General features: G+C 44.6%; 1 protein-coding gene across 1 annotated transcript in view; it reads right to left on the bottom strand.

Moving 5' to 3' along the window:
• Positions 1 to 24,684, bottom strand: part of CAPN9 (calpain 9) — a 29,055-nt gene extending 4,371 nt beyond the window's left edge. The window contains exons 1-18 of the mRNA XM_074580165.1: positions 24,650 to 24,684; positions 22,330 to 22,479; positions 22,012 to 22,234; positions 17,067 to 17,136; positions 16,494 to 16,612; positions 15,685 to 15,818; positions 14,905 to 15,073; positions 13,372 to 13,455; positions 13,048 to 13,133; positions 12,329 to 12,406; positions 7,773 to 7,933; positions 6,929 to 7,086; positions 6,061 to 6,269; positions 5,406 to 5,442; positions 3,816 to 3,896; positions 3,247 to 3,304; positions 2,613 to 2,677; positions 156 to 224 (exon numbers count right to left, since the gene is read on the bottom strand). Of these exons, the coding sequence (XP_074436266.1) occupies positions 156 to 224; positions 2,613 to 2,677; positions 3,247 to 3,304; positions 3,816 to 3,896; positions 5,406 to 5,442; positions 6,061 to 6,269; positions 6,929 to 7,086; positions 7,773 to 7,933; positions 12,329 to 12,406; positions 13,048 to 13,133; positions 13,372 to 13,455; positions 14,905 to 15,073; positions 15,685 to 15,818; positions 16,494 to 16,612; positions 17,067 to 17,136; positions 22,012 to 22,224 (1,791 nt within the window). The 5' untranslated portion in view covers positions 22,225 to 22,234; positions 22,330 to 22,479; positions 24,650 to 24,684. The remainder of the gene's footprint in view (positions 1 to 155; positions 225 to 2,612; positions 2,678 to 3,246; positions 3,305 to 3,815; positions 3,897 to 5,405; positions 5,443 to 6,060; positions 6,270 to 6,928; positions 7,087 to 7,772; positions 7,934 to 12,328; positions 12,407 to 13,047; positions 13,134 to 13,371; positions 13,456 to 14,904; positions 15,074 to 15,684; positions 15,819 to 16,493; positions 16,613 to 17,066; positions 17,137 to 22,011; positions 22,235 to 22,329; positions 22,480 to 24,649) is intronic.
• Positions 24,685 to 25,440: the final 756 nt, after the last annotated feature.

The following is a 25,440-nucleotide window of genomic DNA, read 5'->3' as shown; positions in this document are numbered from 1 at the left end:
AAACAAGCCCCCGTACTTTTAAAACATTTGTTTTGAGTTAAAATTCGTGGCTTGTAAACACTCCTGTCTCCGTTTTTGTCTGCACATACATAATAAACTATGCAGGAAATAGCTAATGAAATGGAGAAACAAATACAATGAATAATGTCACCTACTATCCATTTCTTCATTTTTTCCCAGAAAACTTTGAACTCATTAAATTCCAGTTTCCCATTGCCACTGGTCTGGTAATCTGAATTAAGGAAAAGGATTTGTTACATGAAGGTCCAAATTCTGTCTGTATTTATCTGTGCTGTTCCTTTAAACAGAAAATATTATGTTGCCTGGAAAACCTACGGTGCTGCTGAAACCGATACTGGGATTTCTCCTGAGGTGCAGCTCGAGCAGTTACAGTCATGGCTGTTGCTGTGACACTTGGGGAACATTATGTGATATAAAAACACAGCTAAGCAATGCAGGCTCCATGGGAGAAAGACAGACAGATTGTTCTAAGGCAAGAACAGCTTTGGATGTAAATGGGATATAAATGATTCAGAGAATTAGATGACCTGATTAAAACAAATTGCTACTGTACTCGAAGGAGTTAGTCAACCAATGTGCTATTCAGAATTTTTATCTAGACCAGGGTCTGTTGAAATGGCTCAACCTGAAACTAATGGGAGTTGCGGGGCGAGGCTGGCAAAATCTAGTCCTTATGGTCTGAAAAAAATGTCTCTATAGCAGCTCTGAGGGGCAACGATTAGATCTGCTTGGCCTTCCCTCTGCCTGAAGTATGAGGGTCTTAATACTGAGTTGCTGAGGTCGTCCAAGCACAACTCACTTGCAGGATGGGGCACTTGCTCCGAAATGCTAAATAAGGAACGGGCCCGTTCCCTTTCCAACCATCCATTCCCCTTCCCCTTTACATCTTACTTGTCTTACTTGCTCAGTTGGACACAAGCTCAGCGAGCATTCACAAAGCTCAAAACATGCCAAGCAGGGTCTAGCTAATGCCTGATGTTATTTAAGCACCTACACTGGTGACATTATTGAGGGCACCCACAGATCTCAGGGACTTTACCACTCCTGCAAAAAGTCTGTCTTTTTACCCAGCCAGGTTATTCTTCCTGGGGTTGTGTAGAACTTGCTCCCCCTCTGTGCCACTGCATGGTGACTGTAGCTAGGGAATTCGGTGGCATATGACACAGAGGGGACTCTGCCAGCGTTGACTCGGGTTTGAATTCAAGTCATTTTGCTCCTCCATTGTGCTCCAAATACCATGTCCAGAGTGTGATGATCGTGTCTGCGTTCATTGTGCTTCCAAAGCAGATGAAGAGATGTCTCCCCATTTATTCAAAAGTATGCAGAGATTTGCTTGGAAGCATTGCAAATCATGGAAACTATTTAGTTATATCCTAAATAGTAAACCTAGGACTGCTGCCATGCTCCTGGGTCAAGTGCAGACCCTGGCTCTGTCCCAATACCATGTAAGGATTAGATGTGAACATGGACCAGCTCCCTACTGAAGCTTGGTTTTCAAGGGAGGAAACGTAGGGCTGGTCCCCTGTTTCTCATTGCGTATGCGTGGTGACTGATCCGCACCAAATTTTAATGTTATGGATGTAGCTTTAATAGAACAAAGTTTTGCCTGTTTTGGTTTTCTGTTAGAAATGTTCGAGAAATGTTTGTTTTACCTCTGTCGTGGACTGGAGCAACAAAAGCAAAAGACAAGAACTTCTTAGCCAAACAAGCGAGACATAAAACAAATGTTAGATACTTGCTTTGTCAGGACTGTGTCTGTTTTGTCTCACGTGTAACAAAATTGTCTATCAGGAAAGCACCCTGCAAAAAAGAGCTCTACCTGAGGAGAAGCCATGCTAAGCAAACTCAACAGGCACTGGAACATTGCAAAGGACAAATCTGGTGGGGAAGTACCAGGACTGTGATTCATCTCACTTAATGTCTGAGCAGTCATTTAGCATCTCTCACAGTTAGGTGCAGAACAAGCATAATTACCCCATCCTCTTCACTATCTACAAAGGAAGTCTAGAAAGCTAGCTTAGATGTAGCCACCTACACCACAAATGCCTAAATTTGGACAGAAGACTCTCGCCCACATGTCTGCTTCCTGGAGTTCCAGGATCTAGCTGAAAGACCAGATTTTCCTGCTTTTGATCTGGTTGTCAAAAAACCCACAGCTTTGATGTCAGTAATTTTCAATGCTCTGCTGATCCTTAATTTCTGACCCATAACTTGCACGCACAACTCTGGCTGGTGAATTTAACCCTCCAGACAACAGACTTTTCTTGAGTTATCTCTTCTAGGCCTTTTTCAAATAAACCACAGCTTGAAAAAGGCACTGTTCTATACAGAAGTCATTTGAATTTTACTTTTACAGGTGCTCAGCACTAAAGCATCTCCTAAACCTGCAGTAGAAAGTAGGCTGTCTTGAAGCTCCTAACCCTAAATTTCTAAAATAAAAATCAGGATACAACTTTCACATAACTTTTTGATTTGGGTAGTGTTCTGCTATGACATTACCACATCCATCTCTGATATCCATGACAGGTAATGCTACGGACAATTATATTCAGTATTCATTTAGCCACACAAGCAATTATTCGAAAGGATACATCCATAAGAGAAATTATATTTCGGCATGAAATGAGACTTAAGTTCTTGAATTTGATGTTCTTTGCTGAAAAAGGACAATAATAAGAAAGAAGTCATTGGGCAAATCTGCCTTTTATAAACTGAAAGTAGAAAGTAGGATTTCCTAAGCAGAGACAGCTGGCTCCTAGTTCTCATTGTGGGAGGACCTGTGCACTGTGAGATTAAGAATATAGAGAAATCACAGTCTAGACAGAGGAGGTATTTACTAAAGACATGTCAGGAAACACTATCCTTGTTCCATAAATCAGGAGATGAGGTTCAGAGAGCAACAGGTTCCCCATTGTAAAAAGGGCCTGTAGCAGTCAAGAACTATGTCCAGGTCTTACAAGTCCCAGCCCAGTGCCTGTCTCTCCATAGCAGAGCAGTAGTGCAACGGAGACCTGGTCTTGCTGAGCTGACGTGGATTGTGCTGGAGGCAGGACAAGCTTGGGGTTAGATCATGGACCAGATGTTTTCCTGGCTCTGCCCTGGCTGGCTGTAGGACACCAGGCAGGAGTCATAACACAGGCTTTATTTTTCTATCTGTAAGTGAATTTAATGGCAGCTTTTATAAAGTTCTTTATAGCCCTTAACTTTGAGTTTATCAGCACTTACTTTTTTTTAATACAGCATTCAGAATGTATTCAAGTTCTTCTGCAGCTATCTCCATGTCCTAAAGTAAAAAAAAAAAAATAAAAAAATTGCCCCATCTGTTAATTGTATGTTTCTGTAATCAGACATACCAAAAACCTCAGAAAACACAAACATCACCCATCTGTAATTTATTGCAACTCAGGAAAAGAGTACCATACAAAACCCAGAAAAGGCTATAAACTAAAGGGCTGGCAAAGTACAGGAGTGCTGCTGTGCGTAAGGCTGCCTGAAGGAGATCTCAAGCAGGAACCATTGATTCAAAGAAAAACAAACTGCAGCTGGACACTGAGCCATGTAGGCTCCCTCTGAGCTTAAGTTCTGGCTTTGGTCCTCCTGCTTGCTCACCAGGGACTGCACCCTTGTCTATCTAGACATAAGGCATGGTGACATCTGGTGCCCAAACAACACACTACAACTAAGCATACTCCTATCAAAATACATAATTTTTGTTTCACCTGTGCCTGGGTGGGATCAGAAGTGTCTCCCCTCTTTCTACATCTTGCTATGGCCCACAAGGGGTTTGCACTCACCTCTCCTGAAATCTGCTCAAACAGTGCCCGGAACTGTTTTTCTTCTTCAGTTTCTTGTGGGCTTGGGGTTGGGTTTGGAGGCTGCAACATCAACCACATAAGTCATTATAGGAATTGTAAAGCTTGACATTTCTCCTGCACATGGTCCCTCTGTGCATCAGGATACCATAGTTCATCTTAAAATAAGTGTATCCATGCTCCTGAACATTGCTAGACCTGAGGCCTCCCAACCATCTAGCTGCCCAAGGGGAGTCTCAGCCTCTAATTTCCTTCACCTGGGCAATTGCGTAGCGCACCATTGCCTTGGCTGTCTCAAAACCAAGGGTATCCATCCTGGAAAACACTGCTTCTCTCATTCCACGCCTGCACCACTCTGCTTACCCAGTCCTTGAACAACCACAGTGCTACTGAGCTCTTTCCAGTAGCATCATCCAGGGACCTCTCACCCCTCTTGAGAGCACCAGCCAGGGGTGGCTGCAATTTGGCACATTACCCAGAGCCATCCTGAGCCTGGAAACACCTTCAGCCAGCTGCTAGCTGAGTGCCTCAGCGCAGTCACAGGCTTCAGTCTACAGTGATGAGCAGAGAGATGCAATAGTGTAGAGCCACTGCTGTAGTTGAGGTGACCATGTGAACAGAGAGCAGTTCTCGGGCCAAAAAATGGGGAAAAAGGAGGCAAGAGCACAGCACAGGAAGCAAAGAATTGGGCTTTGTTTTCTCTGCCTACAGAAGATACAACATGGGTGCTATTTAGTGTACTGTCACCCGAGTGGCCCAGGTGACGCTGCTTGGCCACTTACACATTTTTGACTGTATGTTCCTCACTTCCTTCTGCTCAAGTTTGGATGCAGTCCCTTAATGATAGTGGGACAGGTGAACAGATTTACTTAGCTACTGGACATGGTCCTGAGATTCCAGAAATGGAGACACACTTAACTGGTCCTTGGAGGAGAGTTTTACTAAAGAGGGACACATGCGATCTTGGCTTAACTTGTTTCCATGGGAAGGCACACCACAATCAACGGCTTACTTGCAGTGATACACTTAAACAGGAGCTGACTCAGACTCAGCTGCAATTAGTGCTCAGCAGGCAAACCAGGCCATTCAGAAACAAAAAGAATTTAATCATTTCAGTAGGCACACGTGTATCAAGCATTCCCTACCAAGCCCTGCAGATATTGATATGTAAAATAAAAGATATTTGTATGAAAAATGAATGTGGGTCTGTGGACATTCTCTCGCCTCTTTTTTTTAAAACAATGAATAGAATTTTAAAAGATGTGAACAGCCATGTGCCTCTTTGATGTTAACGGGTGTGCTTTCAGCACACCTGTGGTGGTTGATCCCCACCTTCGGTGCTGGCTGACGCTGACTGCCTTGAAGATGATGCAGAAGCATAACAATTACGATTTCAGTTTTTACAGCTCTTTTACCATATTCAGCAGAACTGTCTGTTTCTGTCACAAACACAAAGCTGGCAATTGTGTAACATTCCTGGGAAATGAACGTGTTTTAGCCAAAGACAGTAAAAGCAGTGTGTGCTGACTTTTGCTGAGCTTTTCTCTTGCTATTTTAACTCTGTAGACTTACCTCAGGGAGATCAATGGCAACGTTTTCATCTAGATCCCTGGAGAAAAAAACCACCTTATTCAGTATCTGAAAATATTCAACATCTGCTTGGGGTGGAAGCTTGCTCATTACGTTTTCCAGAAGTAAATGATAAAACTGCATTTTTTACTGAATATGTTAGGTTTAGGTAAAATTCATCAGACAATCACATTTTTGCACTGTTCAAGTTTTGGTGTAAGCCCTTAAAACAGACCCTAAGCAGGACTCAGGGAGAGCACAGCTCTTCATGCTCTCTACTAAAGAATTAATCTCATTCTTTATTCATTGTGCACACACTTTTTCCTCAATACTCCTTTTTAAATATAAAATTTTAATTTGGACAAACTTTGAGAGCAAACAAACACTGCTGTATTCACAGATTTCTGAATAGTAACTCTTCTTTGCCAAGCTTCCAGAGCAAGCACCATAGCAAGCCGTGTTTCCACACCTCCTAAACTCCTCTCCAAAAAAAAGTCACGTTTAGCAAAAATGGTCAGATGCAAAAAAAACATCAGGAGCTTCCCATGCTAGGGCTCTGCCATAGGGCTGGGCACCCAGCAGCCAGACCCTCCCAAGGGAGCCACTGGCTCCACATGTGGGCAAGCGCTGGGGGCCCTGGGACTTACTGCTGACTTACTCAGTGATGGCCTTCTTCTCGGAGAAAATCCTCAGGCAGAAATCTGCCTCTTGGTGGGGCTCAAATGTGGTTGGAACAAGAATGTAATCACCCGGCGGCAGCTTGAAGCGGTTGGATACTTCCCTTAAATTTATGTAGGTTTTGCTCCTGGCCTTGGAGGGGTGGTATCTGAAGAAGTCTTTGCCCAAGTGTCCATCTCTTCCAGGGCTCTAGGGGTGGAAATGAAGGCAGTGCTGAACTGGCCATGGTGTCATGGGGGCCATCCTTGCCCCCTTCCCAATCACGGAGTCAAACTTTGCCTGGCACAAGACTGTCCCATGGCCATGACCCTGAATCTCATCCCCTCACTCGGATGCTTGCAGCAACCTAGCTCCCAGCTAGGGAGGTCCCATTACCAATGGTCCTTTCCCACCCAGAAGGCAGTCTAAGAGGACACTGGGACATTGCTTTCCCGCTTAAACATTCCCTGCCATTGAATACCACCATCCCAGGCACAGTGTCACAGAGCAGTGACAACAGATTTGTCAGTCCCAACCTTACTCAGGGACAGACACCCCTGTGTGTCATGAGCCCCAAGAGTCTCAAAAGAAGCAACATTCCCTCTCTGGGAGCCAGGCAGGGGATGAAAGAATCATGGGGCCAAGGAGTCTATCCTGGCAACCCATGGCCCCGTAGGGACTACTAAATCCTCCTCTGAGAGGGCTCCAACCCAACCAAGTTAAAATACTCTGTGGGTGTTGATGTAACTGAGAAGATTATTTTAGGAGCAAGGGCCCTAAAAATACATGATGACTGGCAGGGTTACAAACCCAGAGAAAGATGTTAATAGTGATAGCGCAGCTACTGCACTGTAAAAGCAATAGAGTACCTCATAAATAGAGTAGCCGATGGTTAGCATTTCAGCGCCAAGCTTCTTGAGTTTACGGCGATCCTTTTGCATCAGTGCTGCTATGAATGTGCACTCATCTTGCCCATCGTCTTTCTCTGTCAAATGCAGCTTGATTTGTGGATTTGTCCAGAAAGTCTCTGCCAATGTAAAGAATACCAGAGAATTTCTTGCCTCAGAATAATAATACCACCACTACTACTACTAAAGAAAAAGAAGACAAAAAGGACAATTAAGCTGAGGTTTTGCTCAAATTTAGTTTTTCCATTAGCTGTCATGCTTCTTTCCATTAAGCTCTGCAGAAAACAAGCCAAATCCCAAAGCCCTTCATGGAACTAGGTGTAGAAAAGACTTCAGGCCTGATATTTTATTAAGTTACCATGGTTTAAATAAAGTTGTCAGATGGGATTTTGTTAAAAGTACATAGCTACAATGATCCCACAGTGCTGGTGCCAGTCTGGAGTAATGCAGTTCAGATCCATGACGCTGCTTCAGAGCCACATAAACATGCTGCCTGAGCTGGATTTTTGTCTCATTTTACACGTACTGCTGCAGTTTTAAGTGACTTATTTGGAGCTAGTCCTGCTCATGCAAATGTAAATGAGAGGCAAATCAGATCCAACAAACTTGAGAGCAGAGAAAGCAGGTCTTTTATTGCTAAGTCTCAAGTGGGACCATATGAACATTTGTCCCTTTGGCTGGTTCCTGTGAGCTGAGACTCAGCTGGCCTGGTCTGCACCCACAATTCTGGGTAACAGGAGAGGTGGCTGAAGGTGGGTAGGGATTTAAGTGACTGCTTCTCATTTTCAAAGCAGTATCTATTTACCTAGAAAATTTCTGCATCCTCCTGCAGTGGATCCCCGGACCCAGCTTCCCTGGTGGATGGTCACCTCCCACTTGTGGGCAGTGGTGTCTTCCAGGGCATCTGGAGTCAGGTTACAGATCTCAACCTTATCAAAATGCACTCTGAAGTCGTCAAATTTCATCCTGAGCAAAAGACATGGGAAGGAACAGACTGCCATTCACTTCAGTGAAGGATACTCAGCAGAAGTACTTACTCCCCAGTGTCCCAGGGCCAGATGACCAGCTTGTGTAGATCTTAATAGTTTCAGCAACTGTGGAGATACGCCAATGTACGCCAAGGAATAAGCTAGCTCTTACTCAAGGAAGAAGCTAGCTCATATTCACTGTGGTGTAAAACACAGACAACCCTATCGTCTGCGCCTGATTCTGACAGCTCTCACACCTTTCTTTTTACACTATAACTCCATTGATTTTATTCAATTACAGCTAAGCATAAGATGAAAAGAAGTAAAACTGGCACAAAACCTACTGTAGAAAGAGGTATTTCACCAACATCATCCTGGCCTTAATGTCTGCATCTATATTGCTGGAGAGCCAAGCAAAGGATGGCAGGCATCTGTGCAGGAGCCAAGTCTGCCTACAAATCAGCTGTGTTCAATGCCAGCTGCATGACAGCACTACAGGGGAAACATGGGGGTGGATTAGCCAAGCCATGGTATGACTAGCCTGTCTGCACTGCAGTTAAAGTCACATTTGGGCTTCTGCTAAGGTGCCTAGGCTCAAGTTGCTCACCCTCCCCTCCTCTATGGGCGCCTGGGACCTTATCCTAGCAAAATCATACACCAAACATGAAGGACAAAAGGTGTGTTTGGACTTGCGTAGCAGTTCCAGCCTGCCCTTGAAGGTGGCCTGAACACTGCTGCCTGCTACTGTGTCATGTAGATTGCGCTGTATCTATTTTATACCCAAGGTGAACACCTATACGTGACCATGGGAAAAAGGAACTAAATGCCACAATAGGGATGTTTTTGAGTTGCTGGGCTGGCTGAACCTAGCCTGCTCAGCATGCTGAGAAGCAGATAACCCATGCAATTTTATCTAGCAAGTAAAAGGGCAAAAAGATATCAACAGACCTGCTGGCCAAGGAGCCTGGTGTTCAGGACAGCCAAAAGAAGGGACAGCTGGAGTCAAGCACACATTTGGGCATGGCGTGTAGCCCTGGGCAAAGGGAACAGAGCAGGGAAGCTCTCCTAACAGACAAGAGCTTGCATGGTGGGCACTGCAAGAAGGTCCGTATGCCCTAAGACTGAGGGTAGCCTCAGTAGGCTGAACCTCCCCCTGTAAAGGGGGAGAGGTATTAGGCCTTCCTCAGGGCAATTTAGCATCCAGATGTATCCTCTGCCCTGAATTGCTCTCTCCTCCCTAATGCGAATTTCTATATCTTTTTCCTCCAGTGGCTGACGCGTAATAACAAAATGGAGTAGCAGGAGAGGAAAAGCTCTCCGAGACCACATGTTTATCTGCGGCAGTGGCAGACGCAGCTAGCCCTTATTGTAGCTCACTGGGCACAGGTAGCTCCATTTTTCTGCTGCATAAGAAATACATGTCTGTGGTGGTGTTAATTTATACTTGCTATGGGCCATTTTACAACTTGGTTTTAGTGTGGGAAGAAACAGCAGGGTGTGCTTCCCTGAGCTCTGTCCTCTTTATGTATTGCTAGCCCTAGGCACTGCTAATTCTCACTTTGATGCTCAGTACACTAAAGCAGGGACAGCATAGCAAAATTTGTCTCTAAGTGGCTCAGTTTCCTGGCCACACTACGCAGTTCTAGGCTCTTTGGAAACATGCTGCAAAGCAGATGAAGAAGTTGCACTGTATAGATCAGTTTGGCTCCTGAGAGGTAAAAGACCTGTTCTGACTGCCCTAGGGCTATCCTGGGTTTGCACTGGTGAAGGCAGGAGAAGACTCTGACCCTCTGATTTTAGGAGGGAAGGAACCAGGGTGAGTGAGAAGCTGATTTTTTAGTCAACAGCAGGACATCTTCACACCTAGTAGAAACATCATCTTGTCTGACCTGGACCAGACTGATCTTAACTGCTAATACGTAGCCAAAATACCTTTAGGGTATTTTATGAGGTCAGCAGGCCCTCAGCATGTTACCGTAAAGGTTTTCTTCAGTCCTCACAAATCCAAAGAACAAAAGGGACAAAATTTCTTATCAGACCATGTTTTCCACCTTGGCTGTCTTATCCCATGGAGTCCTCTACAGCTATGCTGCCTTTTTGCATTGACTGAAGACACTCTGATAATATGACTCTTATCTTACTTTAAATGTTCCATCATTTTTTGACCTAATTTCGTACCCTGCACTATCCTTTCTCTTAGCCTTCCTGTTCCACCTAGGATGAAATGTGACACAATACATGAGAATTAACAGGTATAATTCTTCTTTCTCTTCTTTTTCATTTAACAGAAATAAGCCCGTGTAGGAGAAATGACCATTGCTCTGTGTGCAGTCAGCACATGGAATAAGCTGGGTCCAAAACCTGCAGCACAGCTACAGAAGATGTTCATGAGTGCATAGTAGGTTTCCTGGGCTCCCTTTCAGCTTCCAGACAGATTAAGAAATGACGTACAAAAAGCTCACTGACGGTAAAACTTCCTATTAAGTCTACTTCAGTAGAAACCTTGACCACAAGAAGAAGAGCCCCATTGCACCTTATGTTATTTGCTAAGCCTGCAGATAATGCATACCATGGAGAACATGTTTTGAACTCTTGAGGACCTAATTACTTTGCTACACATTTTTTCTAGCAGCAGGTTTCAAAGCACCTCATAAAGATTACCCCAGCTTTCCAGGGAGGCAAGTCAAATCACCACCAGGAGTGGTGAACAGACCGGCTGAAAGTCCTCAGCTGCTCAATATAGCTCAGTCTCCATCTCCTCAGCTAAACTGCATCAGCAAGGACCACAGAAGGAGCAAAGTGAAAGCTGGAGAGAAGCATCTATGTTCAACTCTTTCCTCACCTGGCCATTTTAATGTCTTTAGGGATAGATCATATTCATTGCTCATGAAAAGTCTGTATGTGAAGCCTGATGGTGAAACCATCAAGGTGCGGCTTAGAGGGGGCAAAGGGGCAAACACTCCTTAGAGAAATACACACGAGTCAAAAGGCATTAGGAAAAGTCTGATGGACTGGGTGGAGGGTTTACCTGGTATCAAACTTTCCCGACTGGTTTTGGAAGCATTTCTCATCTTCTGCATATGATTTTTGTCCATTTAACCCCTTCAGCAAAAGTTTCAGTTCCAATGGGTTTTGTTTCTGCTCTGAATGGCTGAGATGCTGGATGAGGAAAGCCAACATTTCTCTGGGTATGTTAAACCTCATTAATATTTATTGGCCTTCTGAGGATTTACTTAACTATCAGCTTAGCTCTGTTGGACAGATGACTTTTTGATGAATTTCATTGCTTGTTTGATGCCTGTTTGTACCTTCATTACCCAGTCAGGCTTTAAGTCATGCCCTGTACCGAGAGACTTGCTGGAATTACTTAGGTTCAGGTAAAGTCTTTGCCTCCTGTTTTTCATTCACACCTTAATCTCCAGATGTAGCCAGGTCAAAAACAGACAAAAAAAGTCAAAACACAAAAGCTTTTTGGAAAAACTGGAAATGGCCTACTGCAGTTGCAATATCAATAGCAAAATAACTCAAAATATCCCATGTAAAAATACTTAAGTAATGGATCAGTCACTGGACCTACTTCCATCCAGAGCTATTAAAGTTTGGGATAAATCATTTAATCTGACTTAACGTGCTGCATTGTCTATTTCAAATCACTTTTCAGGCCTAAAGGTGAACTTCGGTTCAACTTGCAGGAAAAATCTGGAATAGCTCCACTACATACCCCTCTAGACTTACCTCTGTGTAAAAGAGATGAGCATCTGGCCCTAGAAAATGTGATCAGACATTGTCAGTGGTGCACAGGATGGTTGATGGTGGGGGGGGATCGTGTGCAAGTCAGCCATCTGCTCTGTCTGAGATTGTGAATTTGGCATGAAGAACACACTTTTAAAGCAATTTACATCACTTTTTTTTTTTCTATTTCATTTCATCTTTTCTTAAACCTTTCCACCATTTCACACATATCTTGGTGTTCTTTTACTTTCTGTAACAAGTACTATTGCTTCTCAGGACTTCCTTCCTTTCCAGTGTATGCCCAGCATCAACCCTGAAGGCATTTCATGAGTGATACAGTGCAATACAACGCTCCCTTCTGTAGAGCCTGCCTTTGTTCATGGTAAGGATTTAAAGGGTGTTACATTCATGGCAGATAGATACACAGAATTTGAAATATGCTAATGCCATTAACTAAGCTGACTTTAAAAAAGGTTTTGTTATTAAAATAGACATGTGCACACATGAAACACAGAGAAAACCAAGTGAGTGTTCTACCAGCAGTCTCCTAAGAGGAAAGTGAGCATTTCATCACTCAGAGACTTCTCCTTTGTCAATTGTTTTGTCCACTTGTGCCTTGATTTCTGAGTAGAGCCACACACTTTAAAATCCTGAGCCTTACCAGAACTCTCCATCATCCAGCGCTGCCTGAGATAGGCGTTTCTGCTCTGATGGACTGACTGAACGCCACTCTGGAGAGCTGCAAAAAAACAAACCCAAGCTTAACTATAAGTATGTGGCAATTAATTTTTGTAGAAAAAAGTGAAACAAAAATGAAGCCATGCATGTGTGCAAAGATATATTTAAAAGTGTATTTTGGGGAGGAACGTAGCATTATTTTTTACTATTTAATTTTTTTTCTTTAGCCCTTCCATTTCCTTTGGTAGTAAAACCAGACTGGTTTTCAGACCAATACTGTTGTAGGTACTTAGAGGGGGAAATACAATAACCGTTTTCAGATTATCTCCAGTGGGACAAAGTATGGATGTTGTGATACAAGTACTACAACAACAGGCTTGCAGAAAAATAAATTAAAATATCACTCCAAATCTATAATTTTTCCAATCGGGAGCGTCTTAAAATTAACTTAGCTTATTTATATTAATGCATGATTTTTCCTAATGCTAGATTTTGGGGGCTAAACAGCCTTGACAGGGTCCCCTTGATTGAGTAGCTTTGAAAATACTGAGGGTGACATGTAATATGGCAGTAATACTGTTAAGCATGTGTAAACCCTTGATTTAATTTTCTGTGGAATAGCTGGGGCTGCAGAAGGCTAGCTGTGGAGCAGCAGCTGGGATTTGGCCTTTGTGAGACCAGTGTATGGGACAGCTCACGCACTTGTCACTCCAAGGGCCGTTCCACTCGACCTGTCCCCAGGGGTTCCTTATCCTGATGAGCTGCACTTGCATCCCCCGATAGCTCACCTGGGGAAAAAGGAAATAGAGAAAATACCAAGTGTCAGTAGCTAGGAAGCAGGTCTCCAGTGTGCAAAGGCTGGGACAGCTGGGTAAAAGGTACAGACCGCTACAGGAGATGTGGGAGGGAAAGATGTATGGAAATTTGGATAATTTTGTCAGGATAACTCCCCTCATCACCTGAGGATGGGGGACACTCCCTTATCTTTTCCCCAGGTCTCTCCTTACGCCGCGCTGCTGAACATACCTCATCGATGCCAGTCACGGAGTAAGCATGGCCCTTTATAAGGCCAAAGCGGGTTTTGGCTTCTGACTCGGCAGCACTGCTGGTCTGAAATATGGGAAAAAGATGTGAATCTCTCTCTTCGACATGAGACCGCAAGTGGTGCCACCTGGTCCCTTCCAAGCCTCAGGTGGGAAGTCAGTGGCTAACGAATACTATGAACAGGAAACTTGTTTTTCTGCTTGATGCAACAGTGAAGGTGCAATGGTGCCCTTTGAGGAAAGGATTTTGATTTTTATTTTTATTTTAGCATTATTCACCCAGAGGGAAAATAAGGTGATTCCAGACTGAAATGCCTTCTCTACCACTGTGATTTTGTATCAATACTATTTACATTTCCAGGATCTCAATCTAAACTCCCATTCAGATGTAGTTTGTGTCAGTTTAAGGTATGGGAAAAGGTGTTCTCAGATTGAGATCAGGTGTTAATATGGTCTCATTTCTTGTAAAAAGACATTGATGGAGTAGTGATGGCAGTGAAGGGTCCCATCAGCCAGCTGAGTATCAGACACTCTCTCTAGTTCAATGAATACTTTATTAGTCTTTGCAAGCAGCAAAGCTTCATCAGGAGAGAAAGGGAAACTAAAATCAGAAAAAAATGAACCCTAAAGTTGAGGGCACAGTCTTGAGTAAAAGAGAGCTTGCGGAAAAGCCTTGCTTTCAGTCAGGCTGGCAATGGGTCTGAGACAACAGGTCTTTCTCAGCCCAGCCAAATGTTCAACAATGAGGCTCTCGGGCAGAGGGCAAATGAAAGCCTCCTTCCTTCTACCCCAGCCTGGGCACTTCTTTTGCCTTTTTTACAACTGTCTGAAATGAAACATTTTGTGCTTGGTGGGATTTTTCATTTGCTCTGAAAACTTTTTCTCCAGCTGCTCATTCTGGTGGAGAAACTTGGCATACATTTGTTTCCAAACCACTTTTTCCACTGAGCACAATGAGCAAGGAACAGAATGAGAATGGGGCTATTGCTGTAGAGCAGCTCAGGCATTTTTTGCCAGAAAGTCAAGGAGACATGGGTGGAGGTTTCAGTCTCTGGACGGATAAACCTTACGTACCTTAAACCCCCTGTTTACAAACAAACAAACTGATCCTGAAAATTGTCTTGAGTCCCCTAAGGTGTTGATATGGAATTCAGGGCTGAAAAAAACCCAATTTTGTAGTGTCTAGAACCAGTAAGTCCTCAAAAAGCTATGGACGATTTTAATGTTAAGTGACAAAATAAGTCGGGAAATAAAGTTCACTCTCACTGAGTGCTCATACTCATGTCATATAGTGGTCATCACCTGTTGAAAAGTGATGAATATGTTTATTTTCTTTTAAAGAACTGTACTAAGGACTACATTAATATTACATATCTATCAGTTCACAGCTATTATTTGCAGAGTTAAGTGCATATCCGTCTACTTGTCATTAATTTAATCTACCTTTAAAAAGTATTTTTTTAACACAGAAACCACAAAACTAAACTGAGAAATTCAGACCCCATTTCTTACTTACATCAATAGAACAGCCCACCATTGAGCGTCTTTTCAGAGCTTTCTCTAGGATTTCATAGAAATTTTCAGGAGCCTTTTTAACCTCATACATTTCTCCTACACCACCAGTGAAATCCTCCATGGCTTCTATTGTACTGCCTCCTTTCAGAGCCTCGTAGCTGCCGTTCAGCCTGGAAAACACATGCTGACCGTGAGACACGCTTTCAAAACTTTGAAGATAGATACCTGTGTTTGAGAGCTTTCTCACGCGGGTGTAAAATTGCAGCAATGGCACTGAAGCCAAAAGAAGTACCCCAGAATGTACCCAGGATATATGGGAGGAGTATTGGGATCATTCTGCTTTCCTTCTTATTGTGTTTTTAAGAAGTCATTCATTTCTCCACATCCTTAAAGCCTGGGGCTTTTCTTTCTTTAATGCCAGTTGTCAGGCTGGCAAGGACTGAATATCCCTGTGTGTCAGTGGCTTGCTACCTGCTAAATCATTTAAAAATACAGAGTTAGCCAGAACCATCAAACGAGGTCTCAGCAGAGACATAAATGGCAGGATTCAGGCTTTGGTATGAGCGAGGGCTGTATCTAGTGGTGTGCTGGAAGCTGGACCAGCTCACAAGAGATAGACATAACATCTTTAGATCACGGCAGCAGCAAATGCAAAAAAGCCCACCACCACCACTAAAAAATACCGGATAGAAGCCATTCACTTGAGTCGTGAATAATGTATGTACAAATTGTGAATAATGTATGTACAAATAGCGAATCATGTATGCACAGTGTGACTTACTTGGCGTAGGCTTTCTCTAGTAAGGCACTCCAAAATTCATTGTGTTCAGCTGAGTGCAGGAAAACCAAACGGCCTTTGAAGGTGGGTAATCGGTCATCAATCACAACATCCAGCCACTCGTTGTGCTGCCAAAACTATTTAGAAAGGGTAGGGCATGAGTTTGCTGACAGCACCTAATTTCCTGAGTGCAGGACTCTGTTGTCCCAGCACTTCTAATTGTAAGTTAGTGGCAATCCTAGGCTCGATTAGAAGTCGTAGGTGTATCATTCATTCCCACTATACCATGATAGACTGCTCTGAAGGAAAGGTAATCTATGTTAAGAAAAGACTAAGACTAAAAATGTAGAGCTGTACTGTAGCTCCTTGTCTGGAAAATGTCACTCTGGAAATGTCACTACTGGAAAAGTGTAGAGCTGTACTGTGGCTCCTTGACTGGAAAATGTAGCTACACAAGTGGTCACCACATGATCCAAGACACCTTTAAGACACACACGTATCACAAATTCCAGTCCAACTCCTTTAAGGCCTTATATCCTAAATAGGTTTTTTATGCCCAGGAAAGTGTGAAATTATTTCTAAAGCCATATATCTCTTGACAGAGCAGAAGTGACGACATGTGTGCCTGCGGGAGGCTGACATAGCCCTCTAGGTTGTTCCTCAAAACACAAACAACACTGTAAGCTCAGCAATCCCTGTTTTTTCAATGTCTCTTCCACGATAACCAACAACCCCACCACAAAATAGACCATGACATGTAGTGACCAACTGCTCAGAAATGTGTTCATGCTAATACCAGATGTTCATCTTACCTGGAAGTGAAATATTCCAGCATAATCTGGCCCAAAATTTTGATCCAGTGGCACCACTCTTGCTAGTGTTTTTTCATTCAGTGTGAGAGAAGCTATGGCTGCTAATAGCCAGCAGTCACCTGTGAATTGAGAAGGGGGAAAAAACCCTAATTTTCTTCCCTTCAGGAGGAGAAGGTGGCGTAGAGGCCAGAGGACATGTTATGGCAGTTAGCTGTCACTGCTCCTGAAATCCAAATCCGTGTGTCCCCAGGCAGCATGTCCCTGCCCAGCCAGGGCAGAGACTGTGCTGCAGTCTGGAGGTGCTGGTGGACAAAAGGCTCCCTTGCGCTCACAGTTCCCTCGCGTGGAGATCCCGCCCTGACTTTGAATCCAACTGTACCAGGATAGCCCCTGGCACAGATGGGAGGGTGCTACCAAAGAGGTGTCTGTGGGCAAGGTGAGCATGGGCAGTACCTCCAGCTTCACTGCTCCTTCCAGTTCAGGAGGGACAACATCCCCTCATGTGTGAGGATATTCCTGCTGCTCCTCATGGGGTGTAGGCATGAATGCGTCCACCCAGGGGGAATCACTCACCAAGATCCCCTTGGCAAATGTCAGTTCTCGTGGCTCCTCCAAGGATAAACTTGGGGTCTTTGACAATGTCCTGAGAGAGTGGGAGAGAGACACAAAAATGACTTAGACCATGCCAGGAAAATACCACCACCACTCTGAGCCCAGATGTGCAGCACTGTGTGTGCCACATCAGCTGTATTAGCCTGCAGCAGTGTAGCCACCACGAAAAACTAGATGGGGAATCTTTGCTAATTAATTATAATGTAGAGCGATTAAAGAACCAACTATTCTCATTTTTTTCATAATTAGTTGGCTGACAATTAAAGGCTGACGTCCTTTATTCGTCTGTAGGCAATTGTTAATATAGCACCTCCTGGTCTAGAATCTCAGTGTTAGGATACAACCCTGGATAAAGTTTTTTTGGTTGTTTGGTTGGTGTTTTTTTCTCCACAATGGCTGGAAAAACTAAAACTGGCAATTTACCTTTAAGTGCACTATTAAGGGCTTTGTTTATCTGCAGGTAATACCTGGTACATGCAGTGTCTGACAACCATGAGTCCATTTCCTCCTCAAATGAGCAAACAACAAAGGTAGATTCCAGCCTTGTTTGTTTTACCAAGTTAGTTTTTAGGAGGAGGGAACACTACCCACCCTTGTGTGCTCAGAGGGACTGGTGCTCATGGTGGCATTCTCAAGCATTCATTTGATTGTTTTAGTTCAATTACTAGTTCCACAGCTGATTAGAAAAAAAATACAGTGGTAAACCAATAAAAGTTGCAGGAATTCTCCTCTTTTCTCCCCTTTCCCATGAACTGTAAATTGAATTTAAGTGATTGAACTGACTAGAAAAGGGAGGAGGAGGGTATCTAATGTATTAGTGGAGGAATATGCCTGTAGTTAATCAGTCTGCCCTGATATGTTACTGCAGACCCTATGGCATGAAGCAGACCCTCTGCCTGACTGGCAGAAGATTCCATAAAGAAAAAAGCTGAGGAGGGGGGGCGGGAATAGAAGAACACATTCAGTCATTTAACCCCTGCATTTGCCTAGAAGGAAACTGAGTTGCTTTTGGTTCATAACACTGCATTTTTTGAGGCCATCAGGGCAGGGTATTGGTAATTTTGTTCAGCTTTCTGCACTTATTGGTGAAGCATCTGGCTGCTCGCCACCACTGGAGCCAGGACATGGTCCCCTGTGAACCAGCACTGCTCCTGTGAAGCTGACCCTGCAGAGGCGATATTCAGGAGGAAGCTGGTTTACATATTTTTTGTTTGCCTTTGCCGGGGAGGAGGTGATGGCCAGGATGTGCCTCAGCCACAGGTGCTCTGGGGAGGAGATACTGCATCATGTCATGTCCCTGGTGTGTGGAGCAAAAGGAAATCAAAGAGCAGCTCCTCCTTACCTGGCCCACCTGCTTGTTAAATACACTCAGTCTTGTGGGGACTGGACGTGAACAATAAAAAATGCAGCTCATTGCCTTTAGACATAAATATAACAACAGCTGATAATGTAGATGAATTTTAATAACATGCCTTGTTTTATCATCATTGCTCCTGGGGAACATAATTCTTGCGGCGAGAGCTGTATTTAGCTGTTACCAAGAAACTCTGTTAGCAAGGGATGTGATAAAAAACCTTTCTGCTGACATGGGTCTGAACATTATATTGATGGCTCATTGCGTATTACACAGATCTACAACTGACATATGGAAAGATATTTTCAATCTCCTATGTCTAAAGCAAACGAACCCAATAATAATAAAAAAAATCAATAAAAAGGAATTGAAAGTATTTTGACTGGACCTGTGCCACATTCTCCGCTACACAAAAGAAAAACACACTCTGCAGTTTTTGAGAGGGTGTTGCAAAAATATTAATTTTAAAGGGATTTTCAGGCTGGATGGCATAATAATGTGTATCAGGCCTTTCAGGATGTTAAAGGACAAAACCCAGAGGTGAATCATGCGTTCACACAGAGCATACAGTAATTCAAGGATTCGCCTGCACAAGGATATTGCTTAGAAGTAGGGACATGCAATCCTCAGAGAGATGAAACAAGGTGATCCATGACTCTCCTGATGCTACATCAAACCTGTGTTTCTTTAGACTCAAAGGAAAACAAATTGCATCCCCTGCGCCTCCGTCTCACATTGGCGAAGGGGGTACATGGAGGCCTAAGAAAGGCTGAGGGCGAGGCCAGTTAGTTGTTTCTGTGATTACATTTCTCTGCGCAGTTCCAGCATACGGTACCTGTAATACTGGTTGCCAGTGGCTGTTCATATTAGGAGAATTTCCTTCTTACTTCCTCCTGTAGACCATAGACTCATTTGTCTTTCCTTTTTGGCGTTTTTTTTTTTTTTCGTTCTTCAACCTATATGTCTAACTTTCCTAGACACTGAACTGTTGAATTTATCCCAGAAGTTGAATGTAGACATAAATTAAGAAGGGAAAAGGGAAAATGGAAAAGGGAAGGAGAAAATGGAAGGGAAGGGAAGGGAAGGGAAGGGAAGGGAAGGGAAGGGAAGGGAAGGGAAGGGAAGGGAAGGGAAGGGAAGGGAAGGGAAGGGAAGGGAAGGGAAGGGAAGGGAAGGGAAAAGGAGAGGAGAGGCGAGGAGAGGCGAGGAGAGGCGAGGAGAGGAGAGGAGAGGAGAGGAGAGGAGAGGAGAGGAGAGGAGAGGAGAGGAGAGGAGAGGAGAGGAGAGGAGAGGGACTTCTATTCTTCAGATTGTTCTAAAATTTTCATAAGGTATAGTTCCAAAGACTTAATTTGTAATAAAAAGGGACTGCTACAAGAAATCATGAAATATCTTTCTAAATCTTAGAGCACTTAAGATTTATGTAGAAAATGAGATATTCAGCTGGTGCAGAGCCATGTAGCTCACTGATTGCAGGTGGAGATTTACAGATTAGGGCTAGCTGAGGGTCTTCACGCTGCATACAAACGTGTATACATGCAGGTACATGCATGTCAAGATAATGAGAGAGCCTTCTCTACTCTCATTACTAAAGGTTAACTCTAACAGGGTGTAAATCTGAAGACTAACATTATTTGGCCCTGCAATCTCCTGCGTGTATTGTGCTACGCTTAATTCAAGCTACTGTAAAATACTTGTAGGAGAGGCAGTAAAAACCAGTCACCGTGAAAAGCAGTTTGAACACAAATACCCTAGGGAGAGGCTGTGCTCTTGTGCTTACCCTCTCCAGCACCACGGCTTCGCTAGCTGAGCTGTGGCAACTAACCTGGCTCCAGGCCTATATCCCACTTGCAAAGTAAAACGTGTTAACTTGAAATGGTGTTACAGTGCCTCTATTTTGCTGCTGTTCCTGGGGGATAATAGAGGTGAAACTGATTTAGCTCAAATGCTGAGGAGCCAGAGAAGAGCATAACTAAAACCCTGCCCTTATACATCCTCTCAGCCTCCTCTGAGCTTTATTTCTCTCTGTGCGGCTCACAAATGTTCACTTTTTTGCATGGTGGGAATTGGAGCGTAAAGGCAGATACTGTTTCAGGTAACTTACTCATCCTGGAAATGTTTCCAGTTCAGTGTACAAAGATCCTGAAGAAGAGAGTGACAACTACAACAGACAGACCACCCTCTGCTGTCCCTGGGTACCGCACACAAGGACACACAAGCTCTCAGCTGCTCCTGGTGACGTTTTATAGCAAAGTTTAACTTTTGTGAAGGCCCAAATGGAAAAAAAAGAGACAAATTAGCACCTAATGGCTGGCTAAAGGAAAATCATTCTTTCTGATTTAGCGTTGCAGGTACTTGCATTTTTGATGTCACACAGCAGTCCGGAGTCACCACACCAAAAGCAGCTCAGCCCCACAGTCCCGTACTGTGCTGGAGGGGCCGCCCCACAGCCCACCTGGCTTTTGGGACACAGATAGGCAAGGCAGGTAAGTGCAGGAGCTGCACTTACCATGTGTTGGGAACTCCTATTTTTCCACAGATGAAACTTATTCAGGAGTAATAGCTTTAATTCTGGTCTGTAGTGTAACCGTGTTAACGGCCAGATGCTGAGGCATTTGAATGACTATCATTGTGGATTAAGTTAAGCCAAAACTTAAACCCTTCTTTAAGCTTATTTTGTTCTTTTTCTCCCTTGGTATCAGTGTCGCCAAAGGAAAGTTTTCTACTAAGGGAGAAGCTTTCAGACTATGAAGAAAAAGAGTATAAACGTCAGTCATTAGCAAAGAAATGAAATGTAGCCACAAATTTTCTGTGGTTATTAGTTACAGTTAAGCGGGGAGAAGAAACCTGGAGTGATGTTCGATTTGTGATCCGAGAGCATGTGACCAGTGAAGCTTCAGGCTCTTGCTGTGTTATTAATGATTGTTATGCAAGATGCATTAAGAGATACTCATCAAGCCCTTGGCTACTGCTGAATGGCTCAGTAACCATGGCATGTATTTGTAATCTCTGTGTTTCACGATGCAAGAGAGAAGTAAAGTGTAAAAGTCTCATACTCTAAAAGTGAAAATGTTTGAATTTTTAGAGTTTTTTTAACCTTAGTTATGAATTTACCACATTAATGACACTTGATTTTTACATAGTTAGAAAATCATCATAATGCATTTTACCCTTAGCTCCTTGCATGTCCTCTTGTTTTCATCTTCACATTGCTTTTGTTTGGTAATAATGAGAGAGAAGGCTGATTGCAAGCTGTTTATGCATGTACATAAATACACATGCATAAAGCGTGGCTATACAACCAGCTACATCTAAAAAATGGGGTGAAGCCTTCCAAACCCTCTCGTCCCACAGCTTGAGCTCTTTGTGGGTGACATGCCGACCCTGTGCTGCTGCCCCTGAGGTGAGAAGAGTTTCCCCCTGCACTTTGCCTCCGCATCTCCCTGATCGCTCCACGCGTTTGGTGTGGTCCCAACACACGGCAACGTCTGACTTCTGGCAGGATGAAAGGAGTGAAAGGGCCCACCCTCCTCCGCCCAGCAGCACACTCACCCCAGGCCTCTTCCAGACGAAGGGAACAGGCGGCTTTTCACTGAAGAAGAGAGAGGAGTTGCAGGCGGGGAAGTCGGGGTCCTCGAACAAGACGCCCCTGCGCAGGCAATCCTGCTTCAGCTCCTCGTAGGTCTTCCCTGAGCTGATGGTGGGACGCGCGGCCCCAGGCAGTGCGGGCGGCCTCGGCTTCGAGTCTTGGTGCAGGTAGGGCATGGCTCCCTCCCTCAGAGAAATACCAGGGGAGATGAAGCTTAGCAGGCGCTGGGAGGCAGAAGGTAGGGGGGGAAGAGGGGGAAAAGGAAGAGGGAGCAAAAATACCTCTAGCGCCTTGTGAAGGAAAAGGGGGAGGAAAGAAGTGTGGTATGGAGGAGGCAGTGGCGTCCTCCAGCCCTCCTCCGTTGCGCCTCCTGGAACTGCAGGGTGAGATCGACCTCCCGGCTGCTCCCAACAGCGGCAGAGGCAAACACCCTGAAAGCAAACAGGGAAGGAAAGCGGCCGGCCCCGGCCATGCCGGCTGCGGGAGCGGCCAGGCGGTGCCCTGTCCTCCTCCCCCGGGGCAGAGCAGCCATGCCCGCCCCGTGGGAAGGGTGTGTGCAGGGCCTGGTGTCCCTCCCTGGCAGGCATGGGCCAGGCAGGAGGTTGCCACTGGGCTGGGGATGACTTCAAGGTGCCCAGCAGCCAGCCAGGGCCCTGCATCGTGCTATGGTGGCAAGCCCCCAGAGAGAAACCAGAGCCACATGGCGGGGTGTAACCGCTGTTTCTCACAGGTGGGAGAGCAGCCTGGCACGGCCGGTGGCGGGGCTGTCTCGGCGGGCAGGTCTTGATGCCTTCAGGATGGACAGCAGAGCCCAGAGGTGGCCATGGCCAGGGACGCTCTGCCAGTGTGGGGCTGGTTTTGGGTCAGGGGCTGGGTGTGTGCAGGAGGGATGGCCCCAGGTTTGGGGTGGTGCTAGATGGTGGGGAGGGCTCGGTCCAGGATATGCACTGGTGAGGCCACAACTCAAACACTGTGTTCAGTTTTGGGCCCCTTGTCACGTCCCACTCTCAGGAAAGAACAGGGGTAAGCAACTCAGATTTGTAAATCCCCAACAGGGCGGACTAAGGTGAGATAAATCTCAAGGTCCATATACAAACATTTATTAGTTTCCCAAAATGGTTAGTATAGGTCTTAGCAAGTCCACGATAATTGGTTAGGCATATGGCAAATTATGGCAAAGTGAGGTATGCATTGTGTTACGTACCAACAGGTATAGGACAACTTATGGCAAGTGGTACTTGAGGTCGTTACTTAACAACGTTAACCGTTATTTAACAATTCTAAGAGAAAAGAGAAACTGAGCAATAGAGAAAGGAAAAGATAGAGAAAAAAGACAGAGATAAAGAGATCACCGGTCCTGGTTCCGGCATCTTTTTCAGGGAATCTTCCCAGGCATAATATTCTCCTTTCTTGGAAAAAATCTTCCCAGGTAGTGTCTTCTTTCTTGGGAAAAATCTTCCCAGGCACGATCTTCTTTGTTCCTCTTCTTTGTTCCTCTTCTTTGTTCCCCTTCTTTGTTACCTCTCTAGGGGGACTTATTTTCCCCTTTTATGTTTGCCGAATTAGCACGGTCCACCCCCCTTGCCAAGGACAGCCTCGTCTCAGGTTTCTCCCTTCTCCCAGGTGACGTGTAGCATGATTTGGGTGGAGAGACAAGTGCCATAGTCATATATGTTTAGCATGATCTCTATAATCTTCATTAGCATATGCAAGGTGTGCGCCTTCATATGCATTTTGTGGGTAATGAAGAAAAGGTCACTTATTGGACACAATGGCCTCGAGAACTGAGAACTAGCAAGCTCACCACACAAGTGGCAGAACTATCTTGTCTTCACAAGACACAGTCCTCCCACTGCTTTTCCAGTGCCTGTGAGTCTTATCAGCTCTTTGAATGTCAGGCCTGCATTATTTATTTCCTTGTGAGTGTTTGAGGCATTCCATTGAAGGCTTGGATGGCCTTCTTCCCCTTTTTGGGGAATTTACAGCCTGTCTCTTACACCCCACACCACAAGACATCAAGATTGTGGAGCAAGTCCAGAGAAGGCCAATGAAGCCGATGAGGGGTCTGGAGAACAAGTGAGAAGCGGCTGAGGGAACTGGGGTTGTTTAGCCTGGAGGAAAGGAGGCTGAGGGGAGACCTTATCGCTTTCTACAACTGCCCAAACGGAGGTTGTAGCGAGGTGGGCGTCTGTCTCTTCTCCCAAGTTACAAGCAGTAGAACAAGAGGAAACAGCCTCAAGTTGCGCCAGGGGAGGTTTAGGATGGATATTAGGAAAAATTTCTTCACTGAAAGGATTGTCAAGCACTGGAACAGGCTGCCCAGGGAAGTGGTGGAATCACCATCCCTGGAGGCATTTGAAAGATGGGTAGACGTGGTGTTAGTTGTGGTTTTAGCAATGTTAGGTTGATGGTTGGACTTGATGATTTTAAAGGTCTTTTCCAACCTAGATGATTCTATGATTCTATGTGTACTGAGCAGCAGGGAAAACCCAGGCAAAGTGTCAGAACATGCTACCCTGGGGGGGGATTTTAATAGACTATGCATTGAAGGAGTTCTGTTTGCACTGTAACGTGGGATTTTAAAATGAAATGCATACCTACTTGCTGTTGATTTCCAGGTTTCATGGCCTTGTTCATCGGACACTGTGCTGCTTCTGCTACCTGGCTTTTATGTACAACATCCTATCTCACACTGGACAGTAAAACACTGTGCTGGAGAGGACACCAGTCAATGCGCTGTGGATGCTCTGAAAGAATAATGGCAAGGCTCAGAGCCAGACAGGCACAGATATTCCTCTGTGCTTGGAAAGGCAAGGGATGACACCCTCTTGGATAAATTGCAGTTCCTATAACACAAAACATAGCCCTGAGTAGAAACAGCGCTCAGCCTCCCTTTGCTTTAATTGGCCCTTTGGTGGACTGGACGAGCTTGCTGCCAAGAGATGATTTATGGAGAGCAATTAGGTGAAACAGAATTAGTTCCTTTCTGTTCTGCTATTTTTCACAGAGTGCTGTGAGGAAACGTTTATTTTTCAGAGCATATATTCCCATGTTTATTCCCTATAATTGCATCCATTGTTGATGTCTGCTGGCTCCCTGCTGAGACCAAGTTCCCATTGTCCAAATGTATGGATGCTGTCCAAACGTGTGAGAAGAGGCAGGCCTGGTGCTACAAATGTGGCCGTCATTTGACTGAAATTTAGGTCTGCAGAGGAGAGTCCAAGCAACTCACCTCAGCTTTTTCCACAGTCAGTGTAGAAGATCAGCACCTCCAGAAAGTGATTCATCATGTCCTCATCCATAAGAGTCCTTTGGAGATGGCTGTGCCTTTTATTTGCCTGTAGGCAGACCCTCATGGACTAACTTAGGGTAGATGCCCAGCTATTAAATGT

Source organism: Larus michahellis, chromosome 3 (genome assembly GCF_964199755.1).
Source record: "Larus michahellis chromosome 3, bLarMic1.1, whole genome shotgun sequence".
Classification (NCBI taxonomy): Eukaryota; Metazoa; Chordata; class Aves; order Charadriiformes; family Laridae; genus Larus; species Larus michahellis.
This window is presented reverse-complemented; position numbering and strand designations above follow the sequence as displayed.